The sequence below is a fragment of the Salmo trutta genome, chromosome 14 (assembly GCF_901001165.1).
Source record: "Salmo trutta chromosome 14, fSalTru1.1, whole genome shotgun sequence".
NCBI lineage: Eukaryota > Metazoa > Chordata > Actinopteri > Salmoniformes > Salmonidae > Salmo > Salmo trutta.
The window spans coordinates 79,318,897-79,331,270 of record NC_042970.1 but is presented as its reverse complement, the minus strand read 5'-3'; the positions used below and the strand labels follow the sequence as shown (position 1 = coordinate 79,331,270).

The 12,374-nt window shown below is 46.9% G+C and overlaps 1 protein-coding gene across 1 annotated transcript; it reads left to right on the top strand.

Moving 5' to 3' along the window:
* The first annotated feature begins 2,848 nt into the window (after nucleotides 1–2,848).
* On the top strand, nucleotides 2,849–12,374 carry LOC115147525 (metal transporter CNNM1-like). The gene is made up of 10 exons (XM_029689761.1): nucleotides 2,849–2,902; nucleotides 4,467–4,610; nucleotides 5,886–6,026; nucleotides 6,345–6,514; nucleotides 7,301–7,391; nucleotides 7,652–7,797; nucleotides 8,385–8,625; nucleotides 9,131–9,235; nucleotides 9,456–9,560; nucleotides 11,210–12,374. The coding sequence occupies exons 2-10, from the start codon at nucleotides 4,535–4,537 to the stop codon at nucleotides 11,287–11,289; spliced, it is 1,155 nt and encodes a 384-aa protein (XP_029545621.1). The 5' UTR covers nucleotides 2,849–2,902; nucleotides 4,467–4,534; the 3' UTR covers nucleotides 11,290–12,374.

The window sequence follows — 12,374 nt, the reverse complement described above, 5'->3', positions numbered from 1 at the left end:
TAGAGGTCTTTCCTGTCACCCCTCCCCTCTCTCTCTCCTCCACCCCTCTATCGCTCCGCCCCCCAGAGAGAAGACATGAAATATTCAGAGAACACTTTTGCCCTCCCTCCCTCCCTCTCTTTCTCTCCCTCCCTCCTCCCTCCCTCCCTCCCTCCCTCCCTCCCCTCTTCATCTGTCCTCTGGTGCTGCATTCAACACAGCCACAGTGTGTGTGTGTGTGTGTGTGTGTGTGTGTGTGTGTGTGTGTGTGTGTGTGTGTGTGTGTGTATATGAGAGAGAGAGACCGTATATGAGAGAGAGAGACAGAGAGAGAGAGCGAGAGAGAGCGAGACAGAGAGAGAGAGAAGGAAAGAGAGAGAGCATGACTGTGTGTGGTGATGCTGCAACCCCATTTAGTCAAACCAAAGCAGAAATCAGCAAAGCACCAGTACAACAGACTACTCCCTCCCTCCCCTCCCTCCCTCCCTCCCTAGAGACACTAGGTGTGGGAGCTGAGCTAAAGCCTAGAGGCACTAGGTGTGGGAGCTGAGCTAAAGCCTAGAGGCACTAGGTGTGGAGCTTGAGCTAAAAGCCTAGAGGCACTAGGTGGGGGGAGCTGAGGCTAAAGCCTAGAGGCACTAGGTGTGGGAGCTGAGCTAAAGCCTAGAGACACTAGGTGTGGGAGCTGAGCGTAAAAGCCTAGAGGCACTAGGTGTGTGGAGCTGAGGCTAAAGCCTGAGACACTAGGTGTGGGAGCTGAGCTAAAGCCTGAGCACTAGGTGTGGGAGCTGAGCTAAAGCCTAGAGAGCACTAAAGCCTAGAGACACTAGGTGTGGGAGCTGAGCTAAAGCCTAGAGGCACTAGGGTGTGGGAGCTGAGCTAAAGCCTAGAGGCACTAGGTGTGGGAGCTGAGCCTAAAGCCTAGAGGCACTAGGTGTGGAGCTGAGCTAAGCCTAGAGCACTAGGTGTGGGAGCTGAGCTAGAAGCCTAGAGGCACTAGGTTGTGGGAGCTGAGCTAAAGCCTAGAGGCACTAGGTGTGGGAGCTGAGCTAAAGCCTAGAGGCACTAGGTGTGGGAGCTGAGCTAAAGCCTAGAGGCACTAGGTGTGGGAGCTGAGCTAAAGCCTAGAGGCACTAGGTGTGGGAGCTGAGCTAAAGCCTAGAGGCACTAGGTGTGGGAGCTGAGCTAAAGCCTAGAGGCACTAGTGTGGGGAGCTGAGCTAAAGCCTAGAGGGCACTAGGTGTGGGAGCTGAGCTAAAGCCTAGAGGCACTAGGTGTGGGAGCTGAGCTAAAGCCTAGAGGCACTAGGTGTGGGAGCTGAGCTAAAGCCTAGAGGCACTAGGTGTGGGAGCTGAGCTAAAGCCTAGAGACACTAGGTGTGGGAGCTGTGAGTCTTCAGGTTGAAAAAAGTGCACCCTGCACTGAGTGAACACAACATTAAGAACACCTTCCTAATATTGAGTTGCATCTTGGGACACAGGCCAAGTATCCCTGAACTCAGCTCCCTAAAAGCCTCTGAGAGATGAAACGGTGGTCAACATTCTACCAGATTATGGGTTAAGGAAGACGTGGGTGCACAAAGGAGTTTGTGTGTGCGTGTGTGTATGTGTGTGTTAGGGCTGTGTGTTAGGGCTGGTGGGCTGTTAATATCATTTTACAATATTTTTGACAGTATGATGGTGTTGGATGGTATTTGATTTTCATCAATTTTTGCATTTCCTGCACTTTGATTATAATTTCCACGCTGTGCCACACAGCATGGTATGGGCAACACATGTAGGCCTAGTTAATTAGTGAACTGTTGGAATCATGGAAATATAATGATTATTCTAATTCTATAGTTGGAATATAGTGAGCAGCAACTTGAATACATTGTTGTTTGACATGACAATGAATGAATAAACCAGGGAGGAATTATTGACAGGGTAGGAACCAAAGTGTTGGTCAGTGTTTCCAGGTGACCCTAACTAGATGTTACATTACATGTTTTCTTACTTCATGTACCTAGCTAGCTAACATATTCATGCTTCGCCTATTCCTCTCTGATAAGATACCGTTGCACAAACATGCTTATCTAGGCTTAAACCAGCACTGGTACCAGGCAGTATTAGCTAGCTCGCTATGTTCAACCTGACGCTTAGTACATTTAGCAAGCTAATCTAGCTAGCCAGCTAACTAGTGATTAGCATTAGCGGCTAATACAAATTATTTTAGCAACACCTTGCTAAGAAAATATAAGCTAGCAGGTAGTAGTTTGCAGACAGGAAGATACACAAAGTAAAAGTGTATAGAACACTTGTTGAAAGCAGCGTGTCACCAACATTGTTTCATCCATCTAACCATGCAGAGTGAAAGGCAAGAAAGTGGTTGTGACTGTGGTTGAGCAACTGCTCTCTCCTTGAGTGACAGGGGGCACGGCTTGGTGTGTTTAGCGCCGTGCAGCAGCAGGAGAGGGAGAGAGACGACTCAAGTAGCAAACGGAGTAAACTACTAAAACTGACATGATACGCCCCGGAGTTATGTATCACATTTATCAAATCAAACATTGAAATAGCATGTGTGTAAGAGCTGTTAATGTGGTGCTAGACCTGACCCATATAAAGAAGATCTGACAGAATCTCTCTCTCTCTCTTTCTCTCTCTCTCTTTTTCTCTCTCTCTCTTTTTTTCTCTCTCTCTCTCTCTCTCTCAATCTCTCTCTCTCTCTCTCTCTCTCTCTCTCTCTCTCTTTCTCTCTCTCTCTGTCTCTTCTCTCTCTCTTTCTCTCACCCTCGCTCTCTCTTTCTCTCTCTCTCTTTTCCTCTTGCTCGCTCTCTCTCCCCCCCAGTCAGAGTGAGACACAGTCAGAGTGAGACACAGCCAGAGTGAGACACAGCCAGAGTGAGACACAGCCAGAGTGAGACACAGCCAGAGAGGGGAGCACAGTAGGAACAGCAAGGAGATCTCTTGTGGACACTGTTGTGGGGGTGGAAAGCTGCAGCTGTGTGTGTGTGTGTGTGTGTGAGAAAGAGAGGGTGGCTGCAGCTGTGTGTGAGAGAAAGAGAGGGTGGCTGCAGCTGTGTGTGTGAAGAGAGAAAGAGAGGGTGGCTGCAGCTGTGTGTGTGAGAGAGAAAGAGAGGGTAGCTGCAGCTGTGTGTGTGAAGAGAGAAAGAGAGGGTGGCTGCAGCTGTGTGTGTGAAGAGAGAAAGAGAGGGTAGCTGCAGCTGTGTGTGTGTGAGAGAAAGAGAGGGTAGCTGCAGCTGTGTGTGTGTGAGAGAAAGAGAGGGTAGCTGCAGCTGTGTGTGTGAAGAGAGAAAGAGAGGGTAGCTGCAGCTGTGTGTGTGTGAGAGAAAGAGAGGGTGGCTGCAGCTGTGTGTGTGTGAGAGAAAGAGAGGGTAGCTGCAGCTGTGTGTGTGTGAGAGAAAGAGAGGGTAGCTGCAGCTGTGTGTGTGTGAGAGAAAGAGAGGGTAGCTGCAGCTGTGTGTGTGTGAGAGAAAGAGAGGGTAGCTGCAGCTGTGTGTGTGAAGAGAGAAAGAGAGGGTGGCTGCAGCTGTGTGTGTGAAGAGAGAAAGAGAGGGTAGCTGCAGCTGTGTGTGTGTGAGAGAAAGAGAGGGTAGCTGCAGCTGTGTGTGTGAAGAGAGAAAGAGAGGGTAGCTGCAGCTGTGTGTGTGTGAGAGAAAGAGAGGGTGGCTGCAGCTGTGTGTGTGTGAGAGAAAGAGAGGGTAGCTGCAGCTGTGTGTGTGTGAGAGAAAGAGAGGGTAGCTGCAGCTGTGTGTGTGTGAGAAAAAGAGAGGGTAGCTGCAGCTGTGTGTGTGTGAGAGAAAGAGAGGGTAGCTGCAGCTGTGTGTGTGTGAGAGAAAGAGAGGGTAGCTGCAGCTGTGTGTGTGTGAGAGAACGAGAGGGTGGCTGCAGCTGTGTGTGTGTGAGAGAAAGAGAGGGTGCCTGCAGCTGTGTGTGTGTGAGAGAAAGAGAGGGTGGCTGCAGCTGTGTGTGTGTGAGAGAAAGAGAGGGTAGCTGCAGCTGTGTGTGTGTGAGAGAAAGAGAGGGTGGCTGCAGCTGTGTGTGTGTGAGAGAAAGAGAGGGTAGCTGCAGCTGTGTGCAAAGATGTGTGTAAGTGTTGACTGTGTTACATAATGGCTGATGACGTAATCTTCAGCTGCTGGTGTCTGTCTGTCTGTCTGTCTGTCTGTCTGTCTGTCTGTCTGTCTGTCTGTCTGTCTGTCTGTCTGTCTGTCTGTCTGTCTGTCTGTCTGTCTGTCTGTCTGTCTGTCTCTCTCTCTCTCTCTCTCTCTCTCTGTCTGTCTGTCTGTCTGTCTGTCTGTCTGTCTGTCTGTCTGTCTGTCTCTCTCTCTCTCTCTCTCTCTCCTCTCTCTCTCTTTTTGCTTACTAAAAAATGACATTGTTTTATGTTGGAGTTTCACCTCCCGCATAGTCTATCCCCTCCATGTTTGTTAGGTCAGTCCCACAGGTTAGGGTAATATTATGATGTCATATCCTGTCTCTCTCCAGGCAAGTCCCACCTGGCCATCGTCCAGCGGGTCAACAACGAGGGTGAGGGTGACCCCTTCTATGAGGTCATGGGCATCGTGACCCTGGAGGACGTTATAGAGGAGATCATCAAGTCAGAGATACTGGATGAGACTGACCTCTACAGTACGCACACACACACACGCACACGCACACACACACAAACACACACACACACACACACAAATGCACACACACACACACACACCGACCTAAAGTACATACACACTCGCGCAAGAACTGACGCACATGCAAGAACACACACACACGCTCTGAAATACTGCTGATTCTCAATGTGTGTGTCCATCTCTCTGTCCTTGTGTTTGTGTGTGTGTGTGTGTGTCTCACCCTACATCTGATAACCTCTCTAAGTGTCTCCCTCTACAGCTGATAACCTCTCTAAGTGTCTCCTCTACAGCTGATAACCTCTCTAAGTGTCTCCCTCTACAGCTGATAACCTCTCTAAGTGTCTCCCTCTACAGCTGATAACCTCTCTAAGTGTTGTGTATCCTCTACAGCTGATAACCTCTCTAAGTGTCTCCCTCTACAGCTGATAACCTCTCTAAGTGTCTCCCTCTACATCTGATAACCTCTCTAAGTGTCTCACTCTACAGCTGGTAACCTCTCTAAGTGTTATGTATCCTCTACAGCTGATAACCTCTCTAAGTGTTGTGTATCCTCTACAGCTGATAACCTCTCTAAGTGTCTCCCTCTACATCTGATAACCTCTCTAAGTGTCTCCCTCTACAGCTGATAACCTCTCTAAGTGTTGTGTATCCTCTACAGCTGATAACCTCTCTAAGTGTTGTGTATCCTCTACAGCTGATAACCTCTCTAAGTGTTGTGTATCCTCTACAGCTGATAACCTCTCTAAGTGTTGTGTATCCTCTACAGCTGATAACCTCTCTAAGTGTTGTGTATCCTCTACAGCTGATAACCTCTCTAAGTGTCTCCCTCTACAGCTGATAACCTCTCTAAGTGTTGTGTATCCTCTACAGCTGATAACCTCTCTAAGTGTCTCCCTCTACAGCTGATAACCTCTATAAGTGTCTCCCTCTACAGCTGATAACCTCTCTAAGTGTTGTGTATCCTCTACAGCTGATAACCTCTCTAAGTGTCTCCCTCTACAGCTGATAACTTCTCTAAGTGTCTCCCTCTACAGCTGATAACCTCTAAGTGTTGTGTATCCTCTACAGCTGATAACCTCTCTAAGCATCTCCCTCTACAGCTGATAACCTCTCTAAGTGTCTCCCTCTACAGCTGATAACCTCTCTAAGTGTTGTGTATCCTCTACAGCTGATAAACTCTCTAAGTGTTGTGTATCCTCTACATCTGATAACCTCTCTAAGTGTTGTGTCCTCTACAGCTGATAACCCCTCTAAGTATTGTCTCCCTCTACAGCTGATAACCGTTCTAAGCGTCGTGTTTCTCACCATGAGAGGAAGCAGCAGGACTTCTCCATCTTTAAGCTGTCGGAGAACGAGATGAAGGTGAAGATCTCTCCCCAGCTCCTCCTCGCCACACACCGCTTCCTGTCCACAGGTAGACCCACTGTGATGTCACTCCTTGTCCACTGTGAGGTCACTTCCTGAGTGTTAAATAATGAAATATATTATCTCTGTGGAAGTAAGTTGTTCTCAATTTGAGGCCTGGTAAAAAACAACCCATTGAATAGTAAAGAATGTTTACCAGTTAATACAAATGACATTTTTCTTCTTACTTTTCCACTGACTTTCTCATGTCTTCCTCTCTATCCCTCTTTCATCTCTCCCATTTTACTACCCTCTCCTCCTACCTCTTCTATCCCTCACTCTCTCTCTCTTTCTCTCCCTCCCCTCTTTCCCTCCCCACCTCCTGTAGAGGTGGAGCCATTCAAGCCAGCCCACCTATCAGAGAAGATCTTACTGCGTCTCATTAAACACCCCAGTGTGGTCCAGGAGCTGAGCTACGATGACAAGAACAAACTGTCCCCACAGCACTTCCTGTTTCAGAGAAACAAACCTGTTGACTACTTCATCCTGTTACTACAGGTATAAACGCCACGCAATAATTGTCCCTTAGCGATGAATCAAATTGATTTAATGTATTTTATTGATAGGAGAGTAGAGAACAGACAGGACAGTGAGGAGATAAGTGTGTCAAAGCACAAAAGGATTCGATCCCACAGGGAGAGTACACTGAGTGGACAAAACATTAGGAACACCTTCCTAATATTGAGTTACACCTCCTTTTGCCCTCAGAACAACCTGAATTCATTGAGGCATGTACGAGGTGTTGAAAGTGTTCCACAGGGATGCTGGTCCATGTTGACTCCAATGCTTCCCACAGCTGTGTCAAGTTGGCTGGATGTCTTATGGGTGGTGGACCATTCTTGATACACACAGGAAACTGTTGAGTGTGAAAAACCCAGCAGCGTTGCAGTTCTTGACTTACTCAAACCGGTGCGCCTGGCGCCTACTGTGCTACCCGTTCAAACCACTTAAATATGTTGTCTTGTCGCCCATTCACCCTCAGAACGGCACACGTACACAATCCATGTCTCAATTGTCTCAAGGCTTAAAAATCCTTCTTTAACCTGTCTCCTCCCCTTCATCTACACTGATTGAAGTGGATTTAACAGGTGACATCAATAAGGGATCATAGCTTTCATCTGGATTCACCTGGTCAGTCTGTGTCATGGAAAGAGCAGGTGTTCATGTGCGTATCGTGTGCTGACTGCTACACCAACCCTGGTTTTATATATAGCTTGGAATATCTACAATATGGCTTAGACACAAATCAGGGAACTTGACCATTTCTCTGTCCTGTGTGTCCAGGGTCGTGTGGAGGTGGAGTTTGGTAAAGAGGCTCTGAGGTTTGAGAACGGAGCGTTCGCCTACTACGGGGTGCCTGCCATCATGCCCACAGGTAACTGGCTCACTCACTCTCACTCACTCACTCACTCACTCACTCACTCACTCACTCACTCACTCACTCACTCAAACATTAACACATGAATATAGAGAAACAGCTTGTGCACACATTACAAGCTCAAAGAAAACAAAACGTTTCATGACAAACATAAGAGATTACAGGTACGTTATGTGGACAGTCCCATTGCATAGACCAGAGAGTGGTGGGACACTATCTCATCCCTGTCTGACTCATTACCATCCTGTATGATTCAGTCCACAGATCCCCCTCCCGTAGCAGTGGTCTGGACCGGTCTGACTCTATGCTGTATGGGGGCAGTCTGGGCCAACTCAACGGAGGGGGGAGCGTCTACCTGCCTGACTACTCTGTTAGGCAGCTCACACACCTGCAGGTCATTAAGGTAGGCCTACCTAGACTACGGTACAGTACAGCCCCGCCCACCTCACGTTACCTGGATACACCTGCCGCAACACCATTTGGGGGGCTTTACTTGGCTCATCACGCTCTAGCGACTCCATGTGGCAGGCCGGGGGCCTGCAGGCTGACCACGGTCGTCAGTTGAACGGTGTTTCCTCTGACACATTGGTGCGGCTGGCTTCCGGGTTAAGCGGGCGGGTGTTAAGGAGCGCGGTTTGGCGGGTCATGTTTTGGAGGACACATGACTTGACCTTGGCCTCTCCCGAGCCGGTTGGGGAGTTGCAGCGATGAGACAAGATCCTAATTGAATTTGGGAGAGAAAGGGGGTAAAATAAAATAAATAAATAATAAAGGTCCCAAATAGCACCCTATTCTTTATACAGTGCGCTACTTTTGACCATAGTCCTATGGTCCTTGGTCAAAAGTAGTGCACTTTATAGGAAAAAGTGTGTAATTTGTGATACAACCTAGTAGCTTAGTCAGAGCTGTGGTACAGTACAGCCTCTAACTTCGACCTATGACTATTTATGACCTACGACCTTTCTTTGACCTTCGACTTCTAACCCCCAGATCACCCGTAGCCACTACCAGAACGCCCTGACAGCCACTCTGATGGACAGCTCCCCCCAGACCCCCGACACAGACGCCCGGCCCACAGACGGGAACACTCCCGACCTCCCTGTCCCGGAGCAGAGTGGAGACCACCTCCTCCCCCCCAGAGAGACCCGGCCCAGCTCGGCCAGAACCAGAGGACAGCAGTCCTCCGTCCCACACAGCACCTCTCTGCTCAACGAGAAGAACCGCATCGTCCGTAAGTCAACCATACTGGTAGGAGGGAGGGAGAGAATAAACTTACTCCCCTACAGGCAGTAAATCAGACGGTCAGAACAGTGACTGTGTGTATAATAACTGTCCTGTCTCCCTACAGGCAGTAAATCAGACGGTCAGAACAGTGACTGTGTGTATAATAACTGTCCTGTCTCTCCCTACAGGCAGTAAATCAGACGGTCAGAACAGTGACTGTGTGTATAATAACTGTCCTCTCTCCCTACAGGCAGTAAATCAGACGGTCAGAACAGTGACTGTGTGTATAATAACTGTCCTCTCTCCCTACAGGCAGTAAATCAGACGGTCAGAACAGCCCCAGTGACTGTGTGTATAATAACTGTCCTCTCCCCCTACAGGCAGTAAATCAGACGGTCAGAACAGTGACTGTGTGTATAATAACTGTCCTGTCTCTCCCTACAGGCAGTAAATCAGACGGTCAGAACAGCCCCAGTGACTGTGTGTATAATAACTGTCCTGTCTCCCTACAGGCAGTAAATCAGACGGTCAGAACAGTCCCAGTGACTCCGTGTTCCTCAGGATGGATGAGATCTCTTACATCAGAGAGGAGCACTCAGAGAGGGACGGCACCAACGGTAAGAGAATATAGGGAGGAACAAAGGAGTGGGATGGAAGACTGGAGAATAAGGAGGAAGTTGGTGATGAGGGAAGACATTTAACACAGAAGCAACATCCACAGTTTACTATGGAGATTGATAATGTCACGTTTCGTCTCTCTCTCTCTCTCTCCCTCTCTCTCTCTCTCTCCCCCTCTCTCTCTCTCTCTCTCTCTCTCTCTCTCTCTCTCTCTCTCAGACACAGCCTCTGTTGCTATAGAAATGGATGCCCCCTCTTTCATCAGTACTCTGTCTCTGAGTGGATCAGAGGACACACTGGGCAAGAAACTACTGCTCAAACTCAGTGAGTCACACACACAACATACACACACACAACATACAGTACACACGCATACAAGCATGCATACACACAAATACACACACACACCTTTACTCTCTTGCATTCTAACACCTGTGTGACAATCCAAATGCCCACACACACACACACAACATACAGTACACACGCATACACACAAATACACACACACACACACACACACACACACACACACACACACCTTTACTCTCTTGCATTCTAACACCTGTGTGACAATCCAAATGCCCACACACACACATACAACCATTTAAATGTCAACCCAGCCACTGTGAAGGCACAAACCCAACAACCCCCACGCCGTGCGAGTCCCCTCCACCGGTCACTTTGTAATGTTAGGATGCGTCCAGAATGGCACTTTATTCCCATGGGCCCTGGTCAAAAGTATTGCACTAAATAGGGAGTAGGGTGCCATTTGGGTTGCACACTTTGTAACAGTCTAAATCCTGAGCCTTTCTCTTTCCCTGCACCTCTGCTACATGAACAGCTATGTCCTAGCAACCAGTCATTCATTGGGCCCTGCCTCCCTCTGCCAAGAGTCTTTTCTCTGGAGGCCCCCCCAACGGAACCCCTGGCCCCTCATAGTGTGTGTGTACCACTCTGGCCCATCACTCTGACCTCCACAAAACCTCTCTCTCTCTCCCTCTCTCCCTCTCTCTCTCCCCCCCTCTCTCTCTCCCTCTCTCTCTCTCCCTCTCTCTCTCTCTCTCTCTCTCCCTCTCTCTCTCTCTCTCTAACACTCACACAGGAGAGCCTACTAGTGTGTTTCTCTGTTCTCTCTCGACTGGCCCACTGCTGAATGAACTATGGAGAATGAATGTTAAGTGAGCCTCCCAAGTGGCACCCCATTCCCAAAGCTCTATGGGTCCTGTTCAAAAGTAGTGCACTTAATAGGGAACAGTGTGCCAGTTGGGATGCAGACTGAGTGTTTCTCTGCTCAGTATCACAGTGCTACTTTAACTAAATGACTGTCTCTCTCACTCACTCTCTCTCTCACACACACACACACACGCACGCACGCACGCACGCACACACACACACACACACACACACACACACACCACGTGGTCCCTCTCTGAGCCAAAGAGCAGCAGAATGGTCTCTCTCATTTCAGTAAAAGGCTGAAACAGGACCAAAATCACACCACATTGCAGGAAAGAAGCAATAAAAGCCTGTTCAGAAGTAGTGAACTAAATGCCATTTACAAAGTAGTTGTAAATGACATTGTCATTGTCAAATTCATTGATTCACAATTAATAGTACTATTTTTCAATTACATTTATATATTTTCCAATTAAATGTATATTTATTTCAATTAATTGTACATTTATTAAAATAAAATGTCTATTTTCCAATTAAATGTATATTTATTTCAATTAATTGTACATTTATTTCAATAAAATGTCTATTTTCCAATTAAATGTATATTTATTTCAATTAAATGTACTTTTTTTAAAATAAAATGTATGTTTCAGTTAAGTGTATTTTTTTACATACATGTTGTTTTCTCTGTTAAATGTATAAATCTTTTCAATTTAATATCTATATGTTTCAATATATATATATATTTTTTAATGTATATATGTTTTTCAATTAAATGCATATTTATTTCTCCTCAGGTCACAAGAAGAGGAAAAAATCTCGGGAAGGAGACAAGACACCTGAGGATACATCAGAACAGCCGCTGGTCAAGACCTAGCAGTGTGTGTGTGTTGTGTATGTGGACTAACTGCAGGCCCTCACACAATCATCAACAGCATATTTTCTTCCTCTTTTTGATCGTTTGTCAGACGTTCCAGTCCCTAGTTGACCACTCTCAGATGTCCCAACCTACAGACGTTCTAAAGAGAAACAGAAGGATATAACAGCACATAGAAAAGATAGAGCTCATCTCCCCCTGACACCCCCACAGTCTCTGATCTTAGACAGCACCAAATGGGAGGAACTAACAGAACCAGTGGGACGGAAGCTACCATGTCATCCTGAACCTGGGGAGTTTTTTCTTCTTGAATGTTTCATGTCTAAGTGGCTAATGGATTTGAAGACGAAGAATGTCAGGAGAAGAGAGGTGGATTTTGGTTTATGCCACTGTCAACATTTAATTCACCCCCTCCTTACAAAATAATTGAATTGGCCCTGTTGGAGCTGTGGCAAGGAAACCAAAGACTATGTTGATATCATCAGTGCACAGAAGAATATTCACCATGCACAGTTATGAAGATCTCATCCCTTCCTTCTTCAGGACGTTTTTATGGATGCTGTATCACGTGTTATTTGATAGTGAATGTTTATTACTATTCTCCTCTATCCTCTATCCTATCTACTGTCTAAGGGGTGAATCCTAACTTTCATTTGAGTGGATTTTCATGCATTGATATCAATGGGAGACTAAGTGAAAATTCTATTTAGGATTCACACCGAGGTTCACTTGTCAGCATGGACTCCTGCTATAGTGGTGTAAGGGGTTTAAAAGGACTTGAGATGGTTTGGGGTTTGAATGCCTTACTAAGAGAACATCTCCGGTCTGCATGTTTTAAAGTACTGGCTGAGCACCATGTTGATCTCTATTCTCTCAGCACAACTGTTATCACAACGCCCTCAAATGGTGGGTATGAGAACTGACCAGTCACAAGAACGGACCAGTCTCTTCCAAATGATGTATATGAGCAATACTGAAACACTTTTACACAGTTGTGAACGGGACACATCCAAAAGACAGTACTAATGTAGGATATGCCATTAGGAAACATCTGTTGTAGAGAATACATTTGTTATTTGATCTGA

Coding starts and splice junctions, on each gene's coding strand:
- LOC115147525 (XM_029689761.1), top strand. CDS start 4,535: ATGGGCATCGTGACCCTGGAGGACGTTATAGAGGAGATCATCAAGTCA. Junction 4,611..5,885: donor GGATGAGACTGACCTCTACA/GTACGCACACAC, acceptor CTCCCTCTACAG/CTGATAACCGTTCTAAGCGT. Junction 9,561..11,209: donor GAAACTACTGCTCAAACTCA/GTGAGTCACACA, acceptor ATTTCTCCTCAG/GTCACAAGAAGAGGAAAAAA.